General features: G+C 42.6%; 2 protein-coding genes across 2 annotated transcripts; both read right to left on the reverse strand.

Annotated features, from left to right (window-relative positions):
* Positions 1–7,549: 7,549 nt before the first annotated feature.
* LOC130188772 (dual specificity mitogen-activated protein kinase kinase 6-like) lies at positions 7,550–18,132 on the reverse strand. Its single transcript, XM_056407249.1, has 12 exons — positions 17,824–18,132; positions 13,998–14,067; positions 13,617–13,665; positions 13,384–13,497; positions 12,798–12,917; positions 12,585–12,701; positions 12,352–12,403; positions 12,117–12,244; positions 11,492–11,569; positions 10,068–10,207; positions 9,770–9,815; positions 7,550–9,533 (listed from the first exon to the last, which is right to left on the reverse strand). Exons 1-12 carry the CDS (start codon positions 17,840–17,842, stop codon positions 9,456–9,458), a joined length of 1,011 nt encoding a protein of 336 aa, XP_056263224.1. The 5' UTR covers positions 17,843–18,132; the 3' UTR covers positions 7,550–9,455.
* Positions 18,133–18,372: 240 nt separating this feature from the next.
* btbd17b (BTB (POZ) domain containing 17b) lies at positions 18,373–22,530 on the reverse strand. The gene is made up of 3 exons (XM_056407474.1): positions 22,362–22,530; positions 20,446–20,725; positions 18,373–20,071 (listed from the first exon to the last, which is right to left on the reverse strand). The coding sequence occupies exons 1-3, from the start codon at positions 22,447–22,449 to the stop codon at positions 18,997–18,999; spliced, it is 1,443 nt and encodes a 480-aa protein (XP_056263449.1). The 5' UTR covers positions 22,450–22,530; the 3' UTR covers positions 18,373–18,996.
* Positions 22,531–27,803: the final 5,273 nt, after the last annotated feature.

The following is a 27,803-nucleotide window of genomic DNA, read 5'->3' on the forward strand; positions in this document are numbered from 1 at the left end:
ACAAAACCAGTGGTGGAAGACGTCTTACTTCAGTCAAAGTAGCCGCAGTGTAGATTCTTTCTGGAACAAGTAAATGTCCTGTTACTTTCCACCACCACTGCCACGAAAAAAACAGACTTTTCTAAAGACTCACTCATAAACATGTAAGCCAATTGCATAGTAATGCAAAAGTCTCTGAATACAATTTAAAACACAAATGTTCATGATGCTCTCTCCAATGACAAATGTATCGTTGGTGGTTATTGTTTAGCCAAGTTAGGAAAACACATCTGAGGTGTATATATTAAACAAAAAAGGCCTTAGCTTTTGGCATGACATATATCATCCTGAACATATTTGCAGAAATGAAATAATGGCTGCGAGACAATTTTTGTTTTATCGATGAAAATAAAACAAATCTGAAAAGGGTTGTGAAGTATAATTGTCTCTTGGGTACTTTATACAATACGGGCATGTTTGTGTGTATGCAAGAGATCAGATACCCATTAATGTTAACTGGAATGAGACCTCTCAATGTAACACACTGTTCTGTGTCTCCTCTGTGTCTCCTCTGTTTATTGATTGTTCATTCCCTTCACCTGCCCTCAGCCACTCCTGTCTCATTGATTGGTTAATTCCTTTCACCTGCCCTCAGCCACTCCTGTCTCATTGATTGGTTAATTCCCTTCACCTGCCCTCAGCCACTCCTGTCTCATTGATTGGTTAATTCCTTCACCTGCCCTCAGCCACTCCTGTCTCATTGATTGGTTAATTCCTTTCACCTGCCATCAGCCACGCCTCTGTCTCATTGATTGGTTAATTCCCGTCACCTGCCTTCAGCCACTCCTCTGTCTCCCTGATTGTCTCATGCAGTACACCTCTTTTCACCCCTATATATTCTGCCAGTCTTTCCCTTGTCCCAGGTCAGTTTGTTGTCATTATTTCTGTCTCTAGTAGTGTCTCTGTTTCCATTCTTCCTGAAGTAAAGTGTTTTTGTTTCGCTTTAAACCTGTTTCTCTGCACCTGAGCCTCACCCCGTGAGACTCAAGGCTACTCCACCTGTCATGGGATCAGGGATCTAAGATGGCCGCCGTACACACGCGAGGCAGGTGCTGCGTGTGTGTCGACTAAACTAACTTTATCCACTAACAAACAAGCTTTAACTCATAGTTGGATTCCGTGTACTGTTTTTATATTATGTGTGCTTTTAATATCTACATGACAGCGCTTTCAATGCAACTTTGCTTACTCTCTGATATGGGGAAACCAGCATCTCCTGTACACTCTTTTTCTGAACAATGGACGAGCCAGAATTCCTTCTGCGATACGGGAGAAAACCTTCCCACCCAGTAAGACTCTAAGACTATTGTATCTTGCATTTATATTGCTACTGGCCGGCGACGTTGAGGTTAATCCTGGCCCGCAGGTTCTGGAAATCACATCGCTACTACAGGCAACGCCGCCATGGCCAGCGATACAACCGGTCACAATAGGCAACCGAATAATGTGGCTAACACCACCACAGTTAATACCGCCATGGCCTCTGTTAGCATGTACCTTCCCGCTAACACCGCTACTGGCTGCCGGCTATCCGCCACCCACGGCCACTACAAGCACGGCAGGGATGCTAACCCCGGCTACCACCAGCTCGGCTGGGATGCTAACCCCGGCTACCACCAACGCAACAGCAGCTCTCTCCACGGCCACCACCAACGCAGTAGCAATGCTACCCTCGGCTCCGCATACCAACACAGCTAAGGTCAGAAACCCCATATTAAAAAGACACCGATCTCTGCATATTTTCCAGACCTTAAATCATGCAAGAACAATCTGGGACCCATTGTGTAAAAGAGGCTTACTTGGGGGCCATTTAAATGTCCGCAGCATGGTCCCAAAACGGGAGCAGCTGGAACATCTTTTAAATAATTCGAACATTGATTTTATGGGACTATCCGAAACGTGGCTATCCAGCTCCTCACCCGAAGCTGCGATAACACTCCCCGAATACAAGACCTTCAGGAAAGATAGGGTTCATGGGAAAGGAGGGGGGGTTTTGTTCTATGTAAAAAATAACCTGAGATGTAACCAGATGGTGTGGCCTGGTGGCAACATATTGGAAGGTATTGGTGTTAACATCTTTCTTTCAAATGAAATGTCTCTAACTGCTATCTGCATCTATCGTGCACCCTCAGCTAAAGCTGAATTTTATGATCACCTTAAAGCACTTCTTAATTCGTGTAATCATAAAAAAGAAATTCTGTTGTTTGGAGATTTTAATGTAAACTGGGACGATAAAAAGGAGAGAACAAATCTTAAACTTATAACGGAGTATTTCAACTTCACCCAGATAATAGAGCGACCCACCAGAATCACACACCACTCACAAACTAGAATTGACCTAGTCTTCACTAACAAACCCGAGAGTCACCAAAACCCATAACTTATTGACGGGACTCTCGGATCATAATGCAATTTTTTTTCTTCTTTTTTTCTAGAAAACGTAACAAAAAACGTTTTGAAAACTCTTTTTCTAGTACCCCTAGTAATCGACCTAATACTAGAATAATCCCCAAAAACCAACAACAAAATCTAGAAAAAGCCTTAAAAGACATCAATTGGGATGATCTTCATAAATGTGAAAATGCAGATATCTGCAGCGACTCTTTCCTCTCTCAAATCAAGGGGGTAATTTTCCCTTTCTCCAGACAAGGGAGCCGTAGGAGGAATAAAACCACCCTTCCCTGGCTCAACCCAGATTGTGTACACTTAATGAAGCGAAGGGATATGGCTCTCAAAAAATCCATAAAATCAGGGTTAAGTACAGACCGACATATTTTCACAGCTACCAGAAATAAAGTTACGCTGGAGCTGCGAAAGGCCAAAGCAGATTTTTTTATAAAAATTATTGAAAATGCTAGGGGGAACAGTAAAACAATCTGGCAGAATATAAACAAGCTAACAGGGAAACAACATAAGCAGGATAATAAAGGCCTAGAACTAAGAGTTGACAATCAGCTGGTGCGGGACCCCGTTATTCTGGCACAGGAATTAAACTCCTTTTTTATTAAATCTATTGAAGATATATCGAAACAGTTCATTTCACCCGTGTGCTCTGATAGTCCGGTAAATAGAGCTGCAGACAATTCACTGATAAAATGTTGTATTCAAGAAATCACTGTGACAGAAGTCATTAATATTATTAATGCTTTGAACAACTCTAAAGCCAAGGATATCCATGGTCTCGACACCAGCTTTTTAAAATCACACAAGGAGGCGCTGGCACCCCAATCATGCACCTAGTGAACCTATCGATTAGACACTCGATGGTTCCTGGCGCATGGAAGATGACCTCAGTTATCCCTGTGTTCAAATCGGGGGATAGCTCCGATATGAACAACTACAGACCAATTAGTATTTTGCCTAGCATCTCTAAAATTATAGAAAAATGGATCGCTAAACAAATAATAGAATTTCTTAATAATGGTCAAACCCCCCTGCACCCCATGCAGTTTGGTTTTCGACTGCATCATTCCACGGAATCTGCACTGGTTACGCTCATGGAGAAATTTAAAAGTTTATTAGATCAGAAGAGCTGCATAGGTGCTGTATTTTTAGATTTAAAAAGAGCGTTCGATACAGTTAACCATGATGTGCTACTAAGCAAACTGTTAGGCTTTAACTTCTCTGATCAAGCCATCAAATGGTTTGGATCTTATTTATCCCATAGAGAACAATGTACTGTGGTTGATGGTGTCAGCTCCTCTTACCTGGGCTGTCCAGTAGGGGTCCCCCAAGGATCCATACTGGCGCCCATTTTATTCTCTCTTTATATTAATGACTTACCTGACTCTTGCTTCAATGTGGATGTTCAGCTGTATGCTGATGACACGGTCATGTTTACGGTGGCCAAAAATAGTGAGGAGGCAGCACGAGTGCTCTCTATTGCTCTGAGTCATATTCAAGGCTGGCTCACCAGGTCCTGTCTCTCATTGAACACTAAAAAAACAGTGTGTATGTTCTTTTCTAAGCAATCCTTAACTGTTGCACATTCTAATGTGTTTTTGGGAACTGAGAAACTGAATGTTGTTAATGAGTTCAAATACTTAGGCATTATGCTTGATTCCACACTCTCCTTTAGGAGCCATGTTAAAATGATGTCGAAAACCATAAATTTCCATATACATAATTTCAAACAAATAAGAAACTCTATCGACTAATGCCGCTTTGCTGTTTTTACACTCTATGATACTTTCACATGTGAGTTACTGCTTAACCAGTTGGTCTATGACAAGCTCAATAATTATTAAACCGGTCGAACTACTCTATAAAAAAGCATTGAAAATACTGGATGAAAAACCTTTTAAGTATCATCATTGCTATATTTTAACCAAATACAACATGTTAAGTTTTAATAACTTTAGAAAATTCACTTCGGCCTGTTTGATTTACAAAATACTAAATGGCCTAGCGCCACCCCCCCTTAAAACATTTATCAAACACAGATCTATTAATTCCACTCTGTCCACCAGAGCTGTCACAAACAGGGACTGTGAGGTCCCGTTTAGAAAAACCCTGTTTGGGCAAAATGTGCTGTCCTTCAAAGGATGCATGATGTGGAACAGCCTACCTCCTTCTATAAGGGAAAGCCCCAGCCTGGTCACCTTCAAAGGCCATCTGAAGGCATGGCTCAGACTTAATCAGACCTGTGACCATTAGAGTTAATCCGCACGGTATCCAAATGTCCTAAATGCACCTTTTTATTAATCTTTTTTTCTTCTTTTGTATTACTGTACTGTCATTACGTGTGAAGTGATGTGTGCTTTCCATTTCACTCTGCTTGTATTCTTAAACTACATCAACCTGCCAAGGGACTACAGATGGAAACTAGCCTCCCGGCTATAATCTGGCATATTTACATGTACATTGTACTGTCTATCAATATGCACTGTCCCTTATTCTCTAAATAAATAAATAAATGTCTGACCAAGTCCATTCCAACACTCACCACCCAGACTCACGGTGCAATAGGACCCCCTCTATAATAGAGCATGTTGGATAAGGTTGTGCAGTGTCAGCCCAGAAGACCTGGTTCCATAAAGGCTCTTTCACCCTCCTCAGAAAAGAGACCCCATTCTAACTTTCCATCACAGGCCACCCTGTGTGCCGCCTGTAGAAGAGATATGTATACGTCATCAGCTGCTGGTAGGTCTGCCATCTAAGGGCACGGTGAGGGCCACGTTTTCCTTGGCAAGCAACAGAGCGAGAGAAAGAGGGGCCGGGAATACAGATTCATGGAGAGTTGATGTTCCAAGTTCCCCCACAACTCGCACATTTACAAATCGTAATGCATATCTTTTTATAATTGGCACACTGCACATATCAGCTGGGATGACTGTATGGCACTCTAATGAGTTGGTGGGTGGTGTGCAAACGCTGCCATTGGATTTCCATCAGGACGTAAGCGGGTCAGGAGGTCGTGAGATCTGGCATTCGATTAAGGAAATAATTCCAAACTGGAGTGCACATACTTACTCCTCTGTCCATCTGTGGGTCCCTCGGGGTGACAGCAAACAGTTCCCAAACTTCACTGGGCAAAAAACACAAGCACCATTTCAATCACTTGCACTTGTTTGTTAGGAAAGAAAGCTGTTTGAGGGGGAAAAGACCCCGAAAGAAACCCGTAAATGCTCAACAGAGCTAGAAACAGCTCCGATTTGCAACATAAATCATGTGCCCTGCTCAAAGGGGTTGATAACTAACCACAGTATCATCTCTCTGTCTCGTATGCACCTGTTTAAGGCTGGAAACAGACTAGAAACTGGCATTGCACTAAGAATGAACCTTTTGAATTTTGAAAAAATGGAATACATGCAGTAACTTTACCACCTGTCCATAACACCTTGCTCACATCGAGCCTTTATTTGAACTAGTTTTCATTTTCTTGTAGCACACATTCAACTACATACACTATGTTTCACTGTATTTGAACAAAGATACAATGTCTTGATATTAACGCCTCACACTTATTTTTCCCAAAAAATGTTATGATCAAAGACTAAATAGCTCAAATTGATTTATTGTTGCATTCTGATGCTGTTTTTCAGTATCAAACATTGAATTACTCATGTTATATTATCGGATTATTATTGCTGACACATTTAGTTGGAAGTATAATTTTATTGCTGCAGCTGGGAGTTAATTTTAACTAGTTTCTATACTGGCAAATGTTTGTATGTAAACTCTTAATATGTAAAGTATGCCTTCATATAATTGAAGTGCACCAAAGGGTATTCAAGTGCATTGAAGTACATGTCCTGAGGTACAATCGACAACTTTTCTTTCAATTTTTAACATCCATTTGTTAATGTGTACAAAACAAGCCATAATTATCCAACCATTCACTTTCACAGCTTCCCTGCTGGCTTCCAAAAAGGCCCATCTGCAGGTCAGAGGGGTTGAGAGTCACTTCTGCATCACAGTCCACATTGAATTGGGACAGTAATTCAACTGGATGTTGCCTATTTATTCACTCACACGCCGATCTTTTGAGCGGCATTATGCAATCATCGTGATCAAAGGCCTTGTTTCCTGAAGAAGAGTCTCTTTAGTTTGGCTGACAAACCACTCGTCTGCACAACACATGGCTCAATGCCTGCAGTCTACATGGCATTGCATTTTGTCATCCTGGCATGAAGTCATCCACCCGTCTTTGACAGACACACTCAGAGCAGAGTAGTCCACTCAAAGTAAGCTTTTGTTAAACTCTGTTAACATTCACGGGGGGAAAAAGCACTCAGAAAGAGCCATCAAAATGAGATTCTTCTCTCTATTCATCACACGTCCGGAAGATCCACAACTTCAAAAGAAGTGCGTGTACACCGCTGTGCACTTGCATAAGGATGTTTACATAAATGGAAACTGTAATATTGCTGTAACAAGCATACTGGGATATAAAAAGATAGTAATATCTAGATTTGAAAATCGGGTTCAGGCTTAAATCTGTTGAGAGAAAAGGCTGTGTATCGCCCAGCAAGAGGGCTTAAGTTACCGTGGTCATGTACTAAAGCCAGGTGTACCATTTCCAATCACTTTCATTACACCATATCTTCTTTACAGTATCACATGCGAGAGGATGAAAAATTTGAAGAAAAGAAAAAAGCTGGGCACTGTATGGTTTTTATACGCATTCTCTCAAACGGGAATCAACTGTGTATTTGAACTACTTTCATCTGCTGATTAATCGGGCACACGGCCTGAATCAGCCTTGCATGAGCCACCAGTGAGATACAACCCAAGGCGCCCAGTAACTTCATGAGTTTGAAGGCTTTTACAATTATTGATAGCCATCACTGGGGCAGCAGATTTAGCTTACGTTGCAACCTTCGAGGGGAACAGCATTTTTCACGTTATATTTCAGTGTTTTTTTCTTCTTTTTCTTGGCAATAACAATTAAAACACGGCCTTATCCGTTAAACGTGGACAGTGTTGTAATCTCAGCATTAGACACATGAACAACTACGACTCCTTTGATTGCTAAATCAATCATGAAAGGAAAGCTAAAAAACGGACATACTGAACAATAAAGCCTTTATTTTTTTGTCTTTCCATAGTTCAAGTTCGTCGGTCACACCCAATGAAAAGGTGGCAAATAGAGTGAAGGAGTAAGAGGTAGAGCAAGTGTTCCATTCTCATTGTGATCGGCGCAAAATCAGCATTTTACACACCAAGGGAATGGCCATCCAAAGAAGACTGACAAAAAAAAGAAACAAAGAATAGCAGCTTCTTTGTGATGTTGCTAGCTTTCCCTTATTATTCACAATTTTAAAAAAAATACTCCTAACTTACTGACTTGTAAAGGTTGCACTACAGTGTAAACCAGAGGGTGATGAGCACTAGCCATGAACAGAGGCGTAGCAGTCATCGTCGCTATCTTCGCCGTCATCACCATCAGCGTCTCTGAACACTTGGAGTGGCAAAACCGCCACATGGCGAGGGCCTCATGGCGAGGGCCCCATGGCGTGTCCAAGGCGAAGGGCTCTGCATAGCACGGTCTGACACAGGAGATAATGGCTGCCCACTATGGACTGAGAAAAGGCTCTCGGTCCGGCACTCAAGGAGAGTACGACATGGGGAAAATTAAATGGGGCGGTGGCGCTTGACAGCACATCAGTCCAAAATAGGTGTACGGTAGTCAGCTGGCCCTGTGTGTGTGTGTGTGGTGGTGGGGTGGGATGTACGTCACACTGCATTAAACTACCAAACACTCTACCACCCATCTGCACTGCCAAGTTATGACATTGCCATATCACATTTTAAAAAATTAAAGAAAAGTTGGTAGTATTTACATCATCAACATATAAATTATTTCCCGAACATACTGTCTGTGTAATGCATAACAGGGAATCGGGGGGAAAGAAAATACATAAGTGAATCATATCACATGAAAAGACTATGTTGACTCCAGAATTGAGACCTGAAGGCAAAGGGATGAGTATAACTGCTGCGAAGATCAAATCAAAATGAAGGACAGAACGAGTCCAAAAAAAGAGGAAAAACACAATTAACAGGAATTCATGAGAACGATTTACACAAAGAGATAAAGCTGTGAGCTCGATCAGGCAACCTCTGAATACTTCCAGGTAGTAACAACGGCAGCACTGAGGCCGACTCGTTAATACCCACGAAAGAAGACGAGTACAGAGGGGTCACTGCGTGAAGACCCTCAGCTTGCATCACAATGGGATCAGGTGAGAAGGGATGCGTTGCATTCCCCCGTTATGACTTGCAACTCGTCACGTACAGAAAGTGACCTTTGACATTTCTTTTAAAGTTTTATAATCGCTCTGGAGCGACAACTGCAGCATCTGCACTGACCGACCTCCGCAGAGCAGAACCAGGTTGAACTGTTCACCTGATGTCACCTGACAATAAGGCCCCAGTCCGGTACAATTCACACATGTCGACGATATACAGTATCAAAACTTCGTATAATGAGAAAACGTACAAACACATATGCAAATATAGATTTCAATACACAAGATACACATTAACTGTTGGTTTTGCAGATGATATTCAAAGTAATCATACAATATGCGTCACAAATAGAAATGATGGCTGGCTCTGTCTGTTCTGAGGAGAAAGAGATAAAAAAGGGGCTGCGGGGCAAAAGAATAAAACAAAGAACAACAAATCTGGTTCAGTTCATATTTGTCATGTTGAATAATCGCACACACGGGAAGCTTCGGAGGAGCGAATTAAACCTCCCCAGTTGGTTTCTGACCGTAGAGTTCATACTACCACCACTCTCCCACTCCAATGCTGCCGTCAGTCTTTCGGTCACACCTTGTTGTGTGTGGGGGCTTGAGAGTGTCGTTCCAGTGAGTTTAAAAAAATTATTAAGCAAGGCAGGTGGGCCGTTGGTTTGTTTGCTGAGAAGTCCCACCTGACCCGATGGGCTCGGGCCCGCAGGGAGCCCATCAGTCATCCAGGATGACTTTGACAAAAGTGGCCACGTCTGTGTCTTTGGAGTCGTGCATGATGAGAAACGGATGTTCCTGCGTGAAAACAAGAAAAAGACATGTTCTTAAACAAAACTAAAAACTGATGACTTAATTACACACAACATAGTGTCAATGGGTTAACTGGGGAAGTCTGGCCTCTGGTGGCCAAAAGCAAGAACCAGAGCAAACTGATCTTTACGATGTCGATCGGGGCAAAGTACCACGACACGTAATAATATGTGTGTTGTTGTCATTTCGGGGGAAGAAAAAAGTATTATGAAACTACTAACCATTAATTCGGTATAAGCAGGTCTCTCATTTGGCTTCTTTCTTAAGCTGTGAAAACAAAAAGAGACACATGTATAAGTGAAATTCCCAAATAAGAACACATCTAAAGATAGTCAAGTTACAAACATCAGCTCCAATTGTGTCACCACCGCCTCAGTAAACCGAGCAAACACTGACCCCTGCTGGGACTCACTGACACTTTTATTTGCGTTCTCTCTTTTTTGTATTTTTACAATTAGGCGAATCAGGAGCATTGCGTTGAGGAAGGTCGACACATTCGCCATCGGGTGTGTGACTCACCACTGGGAGATGAAGTCTACAAACTCGGGGGAGAAGCGGTCGGCGGGCAGCTGTGGAGACGGCTCGTCCACCACCTGCTTGAGCTGCTGGAACGGGGTTCCCCATGAGTCGTAGGGGAATTTCAAAATGGCCAGCTCAGTCTAGGAGACAGAAAACTGATTCAACATGCTGATAACGCTCGGGGAATAACAATCACCTTCACCGGCTGCAACACAAACTGTTTTAACAATCAGAAAATAATCAAAAAGTTCACCACCATTTGAATTTTGTATAAAGAGATTCTCGTGGAAACCTCTTTTCCGACTATATCTGGACTAAAACACAGATTAGCACTTAAATAGCTCTTATTATGGTACTTTTGTAGTTCGACTATGTTGAGGAAATGTTACTTTCTGTATTCTTGTTGTTCTTAGTTTGTACTCTAGGTTGAATGCACTTATTGTAAGTCGCTTTGGATAAAAGCGTCTGCTAAATGACATGTAATATAATCTAATGTAAAATGATATAAATCTGTAAACCGTACGATATGATAATAGAGAACAGCACGGATCTCCTGATCTGCCGTCAACATGGCACAGGTATCAAACCCGTCAACGGTCACCATGACTCGGAAAAATATATTTTAGGAAATGTGGTAATTATCTTGTAATTATTGCGGTGACAAAATACGTCTTTTGTTGGGAGTGTTGACTAACCAGGAGTTTTATATCGTTGAAACAGCATCCATGTGAAAACAACCACGCTGCTCACCACAGCCCGACCTGAGAGCCGGCGGAATAGAAAGCGGCTCAACTCTCACCGCTGGGCTCTGGTATGTTTTATTCCTCGTCATGCATTTTGACACATATCACATGAGACTAGAGTGGAAACTAAAATCAATGCCTCGTGGTCCAAATTCTGATCACTTCATCCTTGAGCCAAATGAACGTTTCTGCCAAACGTGCTCCTAAGATACCGAGTTCACGGGAGCGGCACCAGCAAGCCGGACGCCGCTGTCGTGGGGGCATGAACAAAATGTCATTACATAAGACTAAGTGAACATTAAATAAATAATCCTGCACACTACTGTTGGAAATGTTACTCACAATTTATTTTAACCGACATTTGTGCATGATGACATCACGATATGGGATGTAATCGCGATAAGATTGCACTGAAAGATTGATAAATTATCATATTGAATTATCACCTTGCCCTAGTTTAGTGCATTTATTATCTGAAATGAAATAAGCTCATAGCAGCAACACAGTGGATACACATTATAATGTATAAGCTGGAAGGCCAAACAGTGTGAGCTTCAACAATGATTTTATCCACACTTAAATTAAATAACATGAGTAGAGCAGCAAAGAAACATGGATTAATTGGCCTAGAATGCCACAAATGGTATTAAGACACACATTTTGAGATCCAACCATACTCACCATTGTGATACCCAGACTCCATATGTCTGACTTGACACTGTAGCCTTTCTGGTTGAGGTCAGGGTTGATGCGCTCAGGCTGAAATAGAAAGTGCAACATTTTGAGTCCTGAAAATCATTAAAAGAATTATACTCCAATTTGTATGAAGGCTTTATAAACTTTCAATAATGCATTTTCTATACATGAAACGACAGAGAGAAAAAAACTAATTATGATAATAAATTAAATCATTTTCATATGAATTAAACTCCTATTAACAATTTAAAAAAAGACATGTTAAAGACAATAGGGATACTTGGGGAAGAACATATAATTTGGCTAAAATGCGTTTTTAAATTACACGCTGGTTTTGTGAAACTCCATTCCTTCATAACAGCAAGATGTTTGATGTCAACATTTAAAAAAACATATAAATGTCATTAGATCATTAGATTGATGTATTTGATCAAAATAGAGACATTTAGTTTACAGCTCAAACAAACATGGTTTAAGTGTGCCGTACCACTTTAACATCCTCCTAGACAGTGGATGTCAATTTGTTCTCAGACACGGGAAATCTCTTGGTTAATTTCTAGAGAATTCCTTCCTAAAATGTCAACTAGTCTCTTTCCCAGTCCCCACTTACCGCCATGTAGGGCTTGCAGCCTGCATCTATTGTTTTAGCCACAGAGTCCACCAGGTGGCCACTGATGCCAAAGTCACACATCTTCACTTGGCCCTGAGTGTTGATCAGAACATTGGAGGGCTTCACATCTGGAGAGACATTGTTGGCACAATGATGAGGGAGAACACAGCAAGACAACAATGAGAAACATCAACAGGAAACTGAACTGTGTACACGCCGAGGATGATGGGATTACCTCTGTGTATCACTGACAAGTTACTGTGCAGGTGCTCTAATGCCTTGACAATCTGTCGAGAGAAAATTAAAAGTAACTGCAGAATTTGCCTTGGTTTGTTGAAACAGACATGTAAACAAATATTGGACTTGCTCTCAGACACAAACTGAAATGTTGTACTATTCCTTTAAATGCACACGTAAACACGTTTGATATCTTGACGCCTATAATGTAAAATATGAGACAGGACGTACTGCTACTGTGATCTTGCCCAAGATGTCCTCGGGGATGTTTTTGCCTTTCTCAGTAACCTTCTTATAGAACTTATCCAGAGACGTGTCCATCAGCTCCATACAGATCCAAACATCCCCCTGAAAAAAAAAAAAAAAAAAAAAAAAAAAACACGATGATCTCTCACACTTAACATAACATATGCGGGGAGCTCACACGAGTCACAGTTTACTCACCTCTCTGAAGAGGGCGCCATAGAAGGTCACCGTGAAGAAGCAGTCCACCGTCCTCATGGAAATGTCCAAGTCCATCAGAAGCCTCTTCTGCTCCAGAGTGTTAACGGTGGCACGAATCCTCTGTGTCAGCAGGGGGCAGATGTAGCTCAAATCAAATGGTGTCCAGTGTCTTAATCCCACCCCCCCTCCCCCCCACACTCCTCTCAATACAACATGTCATAGATCCGATGGATCTCATCCACATGTCCACAAGTTGAGCTCATATGTTGAACGCATCTATGAGTCATGGCACTATTTTTGAAAAGCCCCGTGCGTGAGCAGCTCAGGTAACCCGAGTGGGGCGGCTGTAGCTCAGTGGGGTAAGAGGGCCGTCCTGCAACCGCAAGGTTGTGGGTTCGATCCCCGCTCTCCCCATTAGTTGCAAGTCGAAGTGTCCTTGAGCAAGGCACTGAACCCCCAGTTGCTTCCCGGGCGCATCACTGCAGCCCACTGCTCCTTAATAACTAAGGATGGGTTAAATGCAGAGAACTAATTTCCCCTTGGAGATTAATAAAAGTGTATATTTATTTATTTTTTAGCAGCCCACCTTGACAGCCATGATAACACCGCTGGGCACATGCTTCATCTTGTACACGACCCCGTACGCTCCCCGGCCCAGCTCTTCATTCTGCTCCAAGTCATCGGCCTTCACCACAAAGTTCTGGACAGTGAGGAAGTTGCATTAGTGTGTGTTTGTGTGTGTGTGTGTGTGTGTGTGTGTGTGTGTGTGTTCGGGGAAAACAAACAGCATGTTTCAGAGGAATACAGCGCCATCTTTACCCGATCTCCAATTGTGACGCACGCTTTCGAGTCCAGATCTCGAGGGGGCCTGCAGGGAGAGAGAACAGTGTGTGGTCACTTGTAATTTCACAATGCTCAGTTATTCAATAGTCACACTTTCAGAGGAAATGTGCATGTTTATTAGTGCAATCTATATGATTAACTTGAAGCAAACATTGATCAAAGTCAGTGCTACATTTCTGTATGTTTTCCGTATCGGTCGACATTCACCGATACGATACGGCTGCAATAACATAAAGGGCTAGTTTACTGGTCCAGACATTTTTTTACCGCCCTGGGTCTGATTTTGAGACCCTCTTCAGATGGTCGTGCTGCAGTCACTAGCCCACTGTAAAACACAAACACAACAAAGAGCCTTACGCTGCTGCTGGTGGTTGGGGCTGTGCAAAGACTTCTTTGGCCAGCTTCAGCCCAGGGTTCTTCTTCTTCCCTTGGAGACAGGAAATCAGAAAGAAAATTACTACTTCGCCTCCCCACCTCCATCTGCCTGATGGATCGTGGAGGTCTCCATCGTGGAATATGCCTACTATGAACTATTCATACACTCTGTCATATTCATTGAATGTATTTAAACTCTAAATCTGTCCTTCTGTACACATTACATCTATTGTTCTGTCCATCCTGGAGAGGGATCCTCCTCTGTTGCTCTCCTGAAGGTTTCTTCCCTTTTTTTCCCCCTGAAGGGTTATTTGGGAGTTTTTCCTGATCCGATGTGAGGTTTTGGGGCAGGGATGTCTATGTGTACAGATTGTAAAGCACTCAGACAAATTTGTAATTTGTGAAATTGGGCTATACAAATAAACTGAATTGAATTGAATGTTAAACATCGCGGGATCAATAAAGCTGTATTTAGTAGCAACCACAAGCTAGTGTGCTTTTAAGTGCTTTGTTGAGAGACTAAAGGCAAATAAACTTCACACTGACAGACTCTTGTGAGCCTGTTTACAACATTACTCTGGGATTAGAGCTTTGCCACAACAGAGACCCTAACTCCTAAAACAGGCCTTTGAGTGCAAACTAAATGGAATTGTTTTTAAAGATCCACATTGGTCCGACGAATGGGGATTCCAATCCACTCCGGTAGTAAGGGAGTGTCAAGGTTACGATCAATTTCCAGTTGCCTCCGATACAAAACTGCAGCACATGATCGGTTATCTGTCTGGAGATTAGGTGTGCTCAAAGCGGAGGCCCTGCAATCGGGAGAAGGTGGAATAAATGACTAATCGACACTGGTATTATGACTCAAATGGTAAAGAGGGGGGAGATAAAAAAAAAATGTTTTCCTGTTATAACTGCCATCAACCGTTTGGCTCTTATTTCCAAATCTGGAGTAAGGTGCCGTTAAACTGCGCAGCTCCGGGACCATTCTGTGTGAACCAGTGGCGGCAGTCCATTCATAAACAGTTCACCAGCAGCCGCTGGGACTTCCCACAAGGGGCCGCGAGTCCGTGCCAAGATGACACAGCTACCGGGCTGACGAGAAGCTGCACAGGAACACCGACTCAACGTTTCTTGTTCAGCATGTTCGCTCTTGTCGAGGGGGAAAACCAGAACACTTGTCTTGACCCTTTCCCCTGTGCACGACGACTTGGCCACAACTTCACCCACTGGGAGGGAGTGACGGCTGAGACCTGGCTGGTTATTCTTCTGTTCTCAATTCATCGACACCGGTTCACAGAAACTGGTTTCATGCACGAGCGCCTTCATTTCGGAAACAAATGCACCAGCTCTCATTATGACGGTGAGCTCGTGTTTGCCATCGAGTGAGTCACAGTACTCCAGTGTGGAGGAAGTATGATTGGGTAAACCCCTCCTTGCTAGATTTAACTGGAAGGGAAGTGTCAAAGATTTTAGATTTCTGTGGAAGCGTCAGACGGGTAAATTTTGTGCTGCCGCCCTAAAGTAGGCCGACAGTATCTGGACGTAGTCGCATGTGGTCGGGCGAGATTCAAGTGTTACTCACACATACTCAGTCAAAAATAGATGTTGTGTTTCCTCCGTGTGGGAGAAAGTACGAGCACTCAAAGCCTTCCAATGACCTGACTAATAAGACAGCCTTTTGTTCAAGCACCAACATTACTGCAGCACATGAGCAGAGCAGTGCAAGAACATCGGACAAGCAAAGCTGTTCAGGATATCTATAAATAAATCAAAATACTAAAACTATACACATGCAGTTCTTCAGTTACTAGTAGGTTTGAGTCATTGCGAGACATATTCCCTTGTAAACATTTATAGAGTTAAAAAAAATACTAGTTCCTCTCAGGTAGCAGTGTGTGGTGTGTGCAGTGACCCTGTAGCCAGGAGTGTTTTGTGGGATATGACTCACAGACGGTCTGGACACATCCACTTAAAACACGACAACTGTCAGGACCCTTTGGTAAAAATGATGTCACTTCACTTGGCTCGTTGGCTGCTCACTATCCCAGTTCGGGCAAATGGAGGCCAGCTTCACAACAGCTCTCTGCTGTAAGACCTGCCCGGTTCTCAAACTCACACACAATAGTGCAATTATTATTACATCAGCTTCTGCTGCTGGCTAAGTGTATGAAGGCCGCACAGCAAACATACTATACAGACACTATTCCCAGTGCATGCTTGTACTCATGATATGGTCAGTGGTGTATCCTGAAATGTGACATTTATATCAATAAGGGCACTGAAACCGCATTTTATAACTAAATATAGCACAAGTTGCATCCTGCATTTTTCTTCAGAAATCAACAGTTTTGCTGACGCTGTGTAGAAGTTATCAATAGCAGCCTTTCTTTTTTTCCCCTAAAGGAAATGCAGTAATGTCTGGAAACCAAAAGATGGTCAGGGAGAAACTACCCAGAGTGCAAAATGTAATGTGAACAAGAATGTCTGGATTGTGCATGTGATCAAAGTGTCAATAGCTGTGTGGCGAGTCACCATCAGGAAGCTCCAGCTCCAGAGTGGGTCCATGTACAGAAAAGGATGACTCATGCACATATAATCTTCCACGCGATCCTATCGGTGCTCTTCGGGAGAACCAAATCTCCTGACATGCCTCAGCAATGCCCTGAGCAGCCCTGCAATGCACTTAGACCAACTCCTCGTAGAGGCCAGAAAAATTAAAAGAAAGACTTTCAGAACTTTCAAAAAGACACAGTAGTTTTTGCACACAGTAATTACAGCACAGAACCTGTGTGGCAGCTATAGAGTATCTGCGTGCAGCCGGTGAACTGTCAACAAAGAGAGACTGCACTCGGTATTGGTGCTGCAAGTCAAAACATGCCATGGTAGGCCAAAGGCTGTGTGCTCGAGCAGCACGCAGCCAATCTGCACAGCGCTCTCAAAACAGTGTGTACTCCCGACCATGGTAACGCTAGTATGATTGTGTAACAGCACAAGCGGTGAACTCGAAAGGTAAATTGAGATCATCATGTGTGTGTGCGTGCGCGTGCCTGCGTGACGCAAAGGAAGAACCTTGATTTGTACATGTGTATTTTATTCAACCGTGTAACGTGATTACGCCGCACAGACTGGCGGAAGCCAAGGGTACGATAGCGCCATGGCTCCTTTGCATTACCGCCTGTTTAAAAAAGAACAAATAATTTCCAAAACCATAAAAAATGTGAAGAAAAAAAACATTTACACGGACGTAGAGCTTAATAAAAATTAAATTAAAACACACCGGCCTAACACAATGGGCAGAAAGACAATCGATCAGTTGCGAGACAGGAGGCCGAAAAACACCTGTGGTCCCAGCGTGCTTCACTTCCCCGAAAGAGAGAAACTAATCCCAGCGCAGTGATTCCGAGCTGAGTGGAAACTTGTCTGATAATTACAGCTTGGCGAAAGTCCTTAATTGTCGTGAAAATTATGAGTTAGCGCACCACAACACGGGAGCGCAAACGGAGACGCGACACTAGCCTTTAGCTAAAATATGAATAATACAAAATATAACGCAGCACACTATCATGACGCCTGTGATGAATACCTTCAGACACCATGTCTGCCGAGAGACTTCGAAGAATGATAGAAAGCACGAAAGACATGCTGGCTAGCTTCTTCTCCCTCTCCTATATGCAGCTTTCCACCTGGCAAGGTTACATTTCTCAAACATTGCTAAACTAGACTACTCCCACGCAAACTGCACATCGATATTTACGACGTATGCACGGTTGTTTAAAAAAGATTTTGAGGGGGAAAAAACACTTACCTCCTTTAGACAGAGACATTTCCCCTTTGCTTTGATGAGGGGGAAGGGAAGCACAAAGACTTTTGCCTTTTTTTACTCCCTCCCTCCCTTCATCTAGCCTTACACCCGCTCGGGATCGCTGGCTTGTGCAAAAACTGGCAGCGATTAAAACTCAACGGTTCGTCTTCGTGCAATCTTCGGGCTCCAATCACCAGCTCGCGCGCTCAAAGATCGAAAAGCGGATGGATGCACAACTTTAAATAAAGTCGGCGCGGTTGTACAGTTCGAGTTAGTTTGCTAACAAAACCTGCACTTTTAGGGTGGCCAAAGTCTGACAGCTGAAGGTTTCAACGACGTAATGACGTATTTCCTGCCTATCGCTAAGCATCATGGGATGTGTAGTTGTAATAGTGTATAGAGTATTTTTGTCTGGAGCGAGATCCTTTTCAACAATTAGCCTACTGTAACTAGCATAACAATAAGAGTAACAAATACAGTAAGATCATACCTTGATGCTAGTTCAATGCAGTTTATATTTTTAGATCTAATATTGGCCAACACAGATACGTGTTTTATGTTATTGTCTTTTATTATTCATTTTGTTTGTATCAGGATGAAAATCACATAGTTGTGTTGTTTATTTTAAAGCTAGATAAAAAAACATTTATAACAATAAATAAGAACAAACATACTAAATCAGCAAAGCATACAAAGGAATACTGATAATGGGATTGCACTTCAATTTACACAGTTTGGTAGGTAAACAACAAAACAAGTATTTTGGTGTAAGTCACAGGATATAAGTTTCAAGAAGAAAATATCTATATTTGACTGCTGAATAGTGAAATGCATACAAATAATAACAACAGTTATTTTAAAGCAAAACTCCTCTAATACCTATGCAAACAACAAACCATCACATAGACCACAGACTACAGACTGCAGAATACCTGAACAAATACAATTCAATAATTGTTTTCTTTTTTCTTCTTAGTATGCATAAAATACTTGAAAACCAACCATCATCTCTTCGATAATCACTGCTGAGCCATTAAATTGTTAATCTTTATTGGGGCAAACACCACCTTGCTTAATAGAGATGTCACAGAGTGGATGCATAAACACGTGCTCTGAGATGATAGTGTGGGTGGAGGGTGTATAACTGATGATAAGGCCACACCAAATTCCTGCTTTTTACTTTCTAGCAACAATGAGAGTTTGGTAGAGAGGTTTTATTACAATGTGCAGATGGAGGGAGCTGTCAATCAGGTACTCTGATGCACGTCGCTGCAGGTCGGCATCCACCAGGAAATCTCCGGCCTCCTCTGTGCTTTGGTGGAAGTTGTAGACGTGACGCACCACCACTTTTCCTAGCTGTCTTGCCATCACGATCACGGTCTTCTGGAAACTCACACCGGCAAAGTCCGGACTAGAGGTGGCTGGTGTCACAATGATGCGAGGTCGACCTCCATCTGTGCGTGTAGGCTGCATGGCGCCCAGCTCAGTATAGGTTGACCTGGCATTGAGTGGGAGCCAGCGAGGGGAAAAAAGGGCGTTCCAGGTCACTCTCTTGATGGAGTCATGGCCGCTAGGCCCGAGCTGGGTCTGGAAGCTGAAACTGCGGTCATCACGGGGGGGGCTATTGATGACCCAAGGGGAACCCCAGGAGGTGGACAGGTAGTTACGGGGAGTGAAAATACTGCAGTTGACATCAAAGTACTTGGCCAGTTGTATAGGTGAGGCCGAGTGAAATTGGAAAGCGAGGTAGAGAAGATCACGGATGGACTCGTAATGCTTCTGAAGGAGGAGGGATTGCTTCTGAAGACGGAAGAGGTGCTGAGGGGGAATCATGCTGTATCGAACAGCCCTTAAGGCACTTTCGACTGTCGAACTGACAGGCTGGTTCTGGCTTATCCAGGCCTCCAGGGCCTCGTAGAGCTCCAGCTCACTCTGCAGAATAAGGTCAGAGCGCTGGAGCAAGGAGAGCAGCAGGTCCTCACTGATGGAACCCCATTCTCCGCTCTGCAGCACAGAAGACAGGTTCCAGGACAGGTACTGCAGGCAGCTGTCCCGCAGGACCACATCCCCAATATGTAATGCATAGTTGTACCAGCCAATCACATGGCCGGTGGGCGAATCACTCGGCAGATGTTGGGTCATATACTGGGTCAGACCGTGTTGCAAACCCCACACATGATACTTGCTGGCCAGCCTATGCAGAGATATGGCCTGATCTAGCCGTACTGAGATGTCACCACAGTACAGATACCTGCAAGAGAAAAACACAGCTACAATAGTCATCCAAAGACACACAACACATATATATTTATATATAATATATATATATATTTCCATACAACAAGGCATACTACTTGTCTTTTCTCCTCACATCTGAGTCACCAAATAAGCCCACACTGTCCGATTTTCGACTGTGAGCCACAAACAGCGAGTGTATTTTTAGAATATAACACAAGATGGATGTTCTCACTTCTCCAAAAGGGAGAGGCCGACTGGTGCAAAACTTTATACTTCTGGGAAAACAAAAAAAGCAACTACAAGTAGCTCCACAGTTTCTTGATTGATACCATTTAATTGAACCGGATTATCTCTGAACAAACTATGACAATCAGAGCCGCCCCTCACCTGACAAACTTGTCAAAGACAGCTGCACAGTCGGGCGTCTCCCTCAAAACAACAGCGCTGTTGTTGCAACTGAGCAGCAGTTCCTCAAACACGTCGCTCTGCAGCGTGAGGACCAGGCTGTGGGCCGGGATCACCTTCACCTCATCCGTGTTGATGGTCTGCACTCGGAGTGTGACATCACTGCCGTTCCCCAGAGCCAGCAGGGTCTCCATACGTTCCACCAAACTCATGGAGTGATTCAGCAGTGTGGCCTCCAATGACACCTCCTGCTTCAGGACAGCTGTGGGAAAGAAAGTGAAAGATGATAAAGCACTTCACAGCCGAACAAAAGTGTATGCATCAATATTTAAACAAGCCAGCTGTAGCTTCTTTTCAGAAATAGTTTTCATTCTGCCATGCCATGGCCCTGCTGGCCGCCCACTCCTCCTCTCTACCTCCATCTGCCTGATGGATCATGGAGGTCTGGATCGAGGTCCAGGCCCACTACCAACTATTCATATACTCTGTCATACTCATTGAATGTGTTGTAACTCTGTAATGATTCCTTCTGTACACATGACATCTATTGCACCTGCCCATCTGGGGAGAGGGATCCTCCTCTGTTGCTCTCCTGAAGGTTTCTGTGAAAGGGTTTTTTCTATTTCTTGGGAGTTTTTCCTGATCCGATGTGAGGTTCTGGGACAGGGATGTCTGTGTACAAAGCCCTCTGAGGCAGATTTGTAATTTGTGATAATGGGCTATTCAAAATGAATTGAATTGAAATTCTTTTGGACCTGAAATGCGTTCTTATTTTCATCAATGTAATTTGAATCAGTCTGACTGGGCCTTCCAATATTTCACAGCAGAATTCAAGTGCTTTGACACAGCAAGAACTGGAAAAGCACTCCAACACTCATCGACTAAACTGCAACTGATAATACGTGTCAGGGAAAAACTAGACTAGTGGTCTCGATTAACAAGCCAGGTGGCTGACTCAGGAAACCTCGACACAAGGTGCTTAGAGAACAATCCTGAGTTGGCGGCGCCATTGCAGATGGCTGCTTCTCTGGGCCTAAAGTACAAGAGTCACAAACTGGAATCACACATGAAAGACTCAGCATGACAAGCTACTGTTTCCATTCTGCCACAGCCATCGGCAGCCTTGTTGGCCTATTACTGGGGGTCTAATGAGACACAGGGGGAGCACATTGGCTCCCTGGAATGTCTCAGTCCTCATATCTCTACCACAATCAAGCGCCCCCACATCAAAGTAACCTTTTTTCCAATCAGCCAGCCAGTACCCTGAGCCAGCTGAGCTGTTTTCATATATATTTATATATACTGAAAGGCAAAACATATCTGAGATATTCTATTCAAAATATATATATATATTTAAAAAAGTTATGATTAAGAATATTTCAGTGTATCTTCTACTCGAGTTGAAAACAGCTGAACATACTGAACACATTATTCTTTGTACACATTCCCTTCATATAGTTTTATACAAGTCTGCTCAGGAGGATATTCCAATGGAATCCAAAGTGACAGCACTGGAATGTGGCCTAGAATAGCTTTGGTCAAAATGAGTCAAAGTCAGATCAAGAAATGCTTTCCTTCCGTGCTTACTGTACTGTATTACCGAGCCGGCACAATGCCAGGCAGCAAATGGACTTGCCCGTCTTTCCCTGCACCCAGCAGACAGATGAGGACAGGATATAGATAAAAACCCATCCGCTGCCCTGAGGCCGAACATGAGCCACGCATTCATGCTGTGCCCTACTACCCACTGACAGTATGGGGGAATCTGGACTCAAATACAACAACACAGCTTCTCTGAAAATGTAGGATATGAAAAAAGACGCAACAAATTATTTAAAAAAAGATGCAAAGGTGAAAGCAATCAGTTGAAAGTGCAGATTCCCGTGGTTATATCTTACCTCCTCGAACTGTGACAGAGTGGATTAAGAGGAGCAGGGTGCCCACATAGACCCAGGCAGGGATCCCTTGTCCACATGAGCGAACCATATCTTCTCAGTTATTCCTTGCCTCTCTTCCTTACTCTGTGCCACTCTTCTCCTGACTCTTCCTCTTGCTGCTGTGCCTTGGTTGTGTGCTCGCAGAAAGGTGTTGTTGCCCCGTGTGTGCCGCCCGGCTCCCTGTCCCGCACTCTTTATGTAGGACGCTGGCCTTTCCCTGGCGCATCTCGCAACCCCACGTACTCCATTGATTGGTGGAATCTGGCAGGGGCGTTGCTATAGCGACAGCTTTGATTTTGAATTTCTCCCTTTTGGAAGTTACATGGCATTGATCATTGGCTCCTGGCCAACTACAGACTCAGCTTAATGTTGTTGTTTTTTTGTTTTTTTGGAAAAGTCGTGCGCTATTAACAATCAATATTAACATAGTTTCATGTTTGAATGGCACTCATAACGCAGAAAATCTCTGGATTGCAAAACGTTGTTTACGGTATCTAAGTTTTGTACAATCAGTGTCATCTAATAAGTCAATTACTACAGGAAGTTGCCACTGAGAATATCTGCCAAAAGTGATTGAGGTTCTAGTAAGTGTGACAAGCTGCAGTCAGTCAAATTTCATAATCCATTTTCAAAAGACTTTTTCAGCTGAGAGTAACTATTGCTCTGATGGCATGTTAATCTCACTAATGAAAGGATGATTTAATTGGTGCCGGGTCTTCTTAATTAAAGGCAAGCTTGGTTGATCAAATTATATTGCCAATCAGGATTTTATGCAGTTACATTACTGGTGAAGTTTATATTTATGGTGCAGTCATTGCATCACAAACCTCACAGAGGGCAAAGGGTTTACTAAATGTGAGGAATATAAATTCCAGCTGGATATAGAGTTAATGGTCTGCCGCTTTCAGGGAACATACTATCCTCTCAGCTATGATAATCAATACGCAATGCTATAACGACTCAGAGTACGCCCAACTGCCTCTTGACACAAGAGAGCCACACATCATAGAATAACACACAGTCACTGGGATACAACAGAAATACGCTTCAATGGGAAATGGCAACAACAGATATCGTCCCCGTCGTGGCTCAGAGATGTTTACAGTGCCATCTATGAATCCCTCAGTGAGCATTGATCTGCCAGAGAGGGGTCGGTCAATACAGGGACATAAACTTTTCTCAGAAACATAAGATCAGTATGGATCTCAGATTTTTTGAATGTAATCATTGCATCTGACTCGGCCATTAGGAAAATCACAATATTCGTACTAACATGCTGTAATGTGACAGATGTGTTTAAAATAGCTCAAAATCTAGCAAGCCCACAATGGAGAGACAGACAGGGAGAGACATTACTCCGGACTGAATTGGGTTGTGGCGCGGCCCCCGAGGGCTGCTAGGCTGCGATAGAAATGCAGGACAGGAGACGTCCTACGAGACCCCGACCTGAGTCCCTGCTGTGAATAACCTGACAGGTTCTCGGAGGAGAGCGGTGCTGCTGAGGTGCCCTAATGGAGCATGCTGCCAAAATATGGACGAGACTACGACAAGGCCCTGCATCACGCTGTACCGTGACATCTTTTATTTGTTTCTGGAGGTTGATAAAGATGCACACAAATAAGTTATGAACTTTATATGAATGCTATCAATCTATATTGATGCAAACACTGAGACTTGTGTGTGAAAACATTGGTCAACACTGTATTCTATATTTATAGATAATTATTTAGTGTGTTTAGATTGGTTTACAGCTCAAAGTGTAGCTGTATAAACAATGCAGGCAACTGAAAACAAACAAAGGCCTCTTTATGTGTGCCTCTGAAGAGGACATGCCCTTCATTAAGGTCACACTGCTCTCTCCTTTGAGATCAGCGCCTATTTAAGAATCTGCTAACAGGAACACAATGCTGAGGGATGGATTGACAAGCTGCTGGGTTTGTGAGAGCACCCCTCGGGGCGGGATCCATTGAGGGATCGATGCGCCACAGGGGGCTCCATCATGCAGCATAAACAGTACGTTTATTATCAGGCTGTATGCAAGAGTGCTCTTCAGCAAGTTGTCCTGGATGACCTTGTGCTGAACCCAGAGAGGATGCACGATAAGCCGGTCTCCAAAGCACGACACAATGGACTTTTGATATAACCACACATTTGACATGTTGGATGCATTAATTGTCATGTATATGTGTATAATAAACTGCTTTCTGTTGTAAGGTCTCACACTGATATTTTCAAGCATGTCTGTGCTTCCTATGGGCAGCAAATCCAAATGTGCTAATGTATTATTATTTGGGCTATTTATTTGTTTCCTCATCGCACGTTTCACAGAGAGATGACAAGAGAAGTTTTGTGATTTTATATATTTCATATAAGTCAAGTCAAACAAGCAAACATAGAGAGGTGGACTGTCATAGTTTCATATATTTTACAGTGTTTCAGCAAATGACTGAATATTTTGAGACAATTTAAAAGTTCTAAATCAATGACATCCGTCAATGCTCCAATTTGTCCAATGGTTAAGTGACATGGCCTATAAAGAGATTCATAACAAAATATGTTTTGTTGTATAGTCTAGAGTCAATTGATTATGTAACACAGGAGTCCATCTCTCCTGTAACAATATTTTCCACCAGGTGGCAGAGCCTCATGATGACTTGAAGTCCTTAAAACAAGAAAGTAAAGTTGACTTTAATTTACTGGTAAATAAAACTTTTACTTTTAAAACTTTACTTTAAAAATGTATTTGACTCTATAGCAACAATCAGTTGACTTTACTTGACAAATTAATTTGTTCATTAATTTGCTTAACGTTGCATTTTCATCAAAATACCAATATGTCTTGTCACAAATCGATTGACTATAATTTGCTAAACTACTTTAAATCACAACATAATGTCACAAGTGAACAAACTATCAAAGGAGTGATTTTTTTTTATGTAAAAAAAAATGGTTCAAGTAAAAAACATAAAAGTTGCCGTCATCTATTTAGGTAGATCAAACAAAACTCAACAAAATATAAAGCACAAGTCAGCAGTTTTTAGACATTTTAATGTGGCATAGTTACCTTTTACATTCTTCCAAGTAAAATATTACACAAGAGGGAGGTCTCAAACGCTTTGCCTTCAATGGTGTCTGTTGACCTTTTAGGTATGTAAGTTGACCTTGAGATCATGGACCACGGATAACATGTTTGTTGTTTACATCCTCCAGCTCTAAAAAGATCATTTGAAAAACCTCAAAGGTATACACTACCGTTCAAAAGTTTGGGATCACTTAGAAATGTCCTTATTTTTCAAAGAAAAGCATTGTTTTTTTCAATGAAGATAACATTAAATCAATCAGAAATACACTCTATACATTGTTAATGTGGTAAATGACTATTCTAGGTGGAAACGTCTGGTTTCTAATGAAATATCTCCATAGGTGTATAGAGGCCCATTTCCAGCAACTATCACTCCAGTGTTCTAATGGTACATTGTGTTTGCTAATCGCCTTAGAAGACTAATGGATGATTAGAAAACCCTTGAAAACCCTTGTGCAATTATGTTAGCACAGCTGAAAACAGTTATGCTGGAGATATAAGCTATACAACTGGCCTTCCTTTGAGCTAGTTGATTATCTGGAGCATCACATTTGTGGGTTCGATAAGACTCTCAAAATGGCCAGAAAAAAAGAACTTTCATGTGAAACTCGCCAGTCTATTCTTGTTCTTAGAAATGAAGGCTATTCCATGCGAGAAATTGCAAAGAAACTGAAAATTTCCTTCAGCGGTGTGTACTACTCCCAGCACAAACGGGCTCTAACCAGAGCAGAAAGAGAAGTGGGAGGCCCCGGTGCACAACTCAGCAAGAAGACAAGTACATTAGAGTCTCTAGTTTGAGAAATAGACGCCTCACAGGTCCTCAACTGGCAGCTTCTTTAAATGGTACCCGCAAAACGCCAGTGTCAACGTCGACAGTGAAGAGGCGACTCCGGGATGCTGGCCTTCTAGGCAGAGTGGCAAAGAAAAAGCCATATCTGAGACTGGCCAATAAAAGAAAAGATTGGTATGGGCAAAAGAACACAGGCATTGGACAGAGGAAGATTGGAAAAAGGTGTTATGGACAGATGAATCCAAGTTTGAGGTGTTCGGATCACACAGAAGAACATTTGTGAGACGCAGAACAGGTGAAAAGATGCTGGAAGAGTGCCTGACACCATCTGTCAAGCATGGTGGAGGTCATGTGATGGTCTGGGGCTGCTTTGGTGCTGGTAAAGTGGGAGATTTGTACCAGGTAAAAGGGATTTTAAATAAGGAAGGCTATCACTCCATTTTGCAAGCCATGCCATACCCTGTGGGCAGCGCTTGATTGGAGCCAATTTCCTCCTCCAACAGGACAATGACCCAAAGCACACCTCCAAATTGTGCAAGAACTATTGAGGGAAGAAGCAGGCAGCTGGTATGCTGTCTGTAATGGAGTGGCCAGCAGTCACCAGATCTCAACCCCATTGAGCTGTTGTGGGAGCAGCTTGACCGTATGGTCTGCAAGAAGTGCCCATCAAGCCAATCCAACTTGTGGCAGGTGCTTCAGGAAGCGTGGGGTGACATTTCAACAGATTACCTCAACAAATTAACAGCTAGAATGCCAAAGGTCTGCAATGCTGTAATTGCTGCAAAAGGAGCATTCTTTGACGAAAGCAAAGTTTGAAGAAAAAAATTAATACTTCAAATACAAATCATTATTTCTAACCTTGTCAATGTCTTGACTATATTTTCTATACATTTTGCAACTCATTTGATAAATAAAAGTGTGAGTTTTCATGGAAAACACGAAATTGTCTGGGTGATCCCAAACTTTTGAACGGTAGTGTATTTAAGTTTCTTCGGGTAGCTTAGTTCATATAAGGCCAAACAGGTTGTCATAAGCTTGTGCAACATCAGAAATACCAAAAAGCACCTTAGCTCACTTCATGGTTATTATCTTTGCTTGTCAAGATGCTGCGTAGGTCATTTGCATAGTCCTGTAGGTACCAAGTATAGTTTGCCTACAGTGTTTATTTAGTTTTTTTATTTTCATAGACATTGATGGCACACAGTTTGTTATCAGCAATGCCCTGACGCCACCATCAAGCTATTTGCATTCCTGGGCCTTTAACTACAGTAAACTATAGCCTATTGTTAAATACCTATAGTCTTATAGTGTATAGTTGAATTATTCACAGTGTAGTCATGTCATTGTAGCTTAGCCTACTGTATTTTGAAACAGCCAATACAGTCGGTTATAATCACCAACAGTGTGTACCGGACAGACATGAACACTGGAGTTATGTTATAGTATAAACTGCTGTAGGACATGCAGCAACGGACTTCTGCGTATTAACTCAACTTGTGTAAAGAATGATCACATAACTGATCTAATTACT

The sequence above is a fragment of the Pseudoliparis swirei genome, chromosome 23 (assembly GCF_029220125.1).
Source record: "Pseudoliparis swirei isolate HS2019 ecotype Mariana Trench chromosome 23, NWPU_hadal_v1, whole genome shotgun sequence".
NCBI lineage: Eukaryota > Metazoa > Chordata > Actinopteri > Perciformes > Liparidae > Pseudoliparis > Pseudoliparis swirei.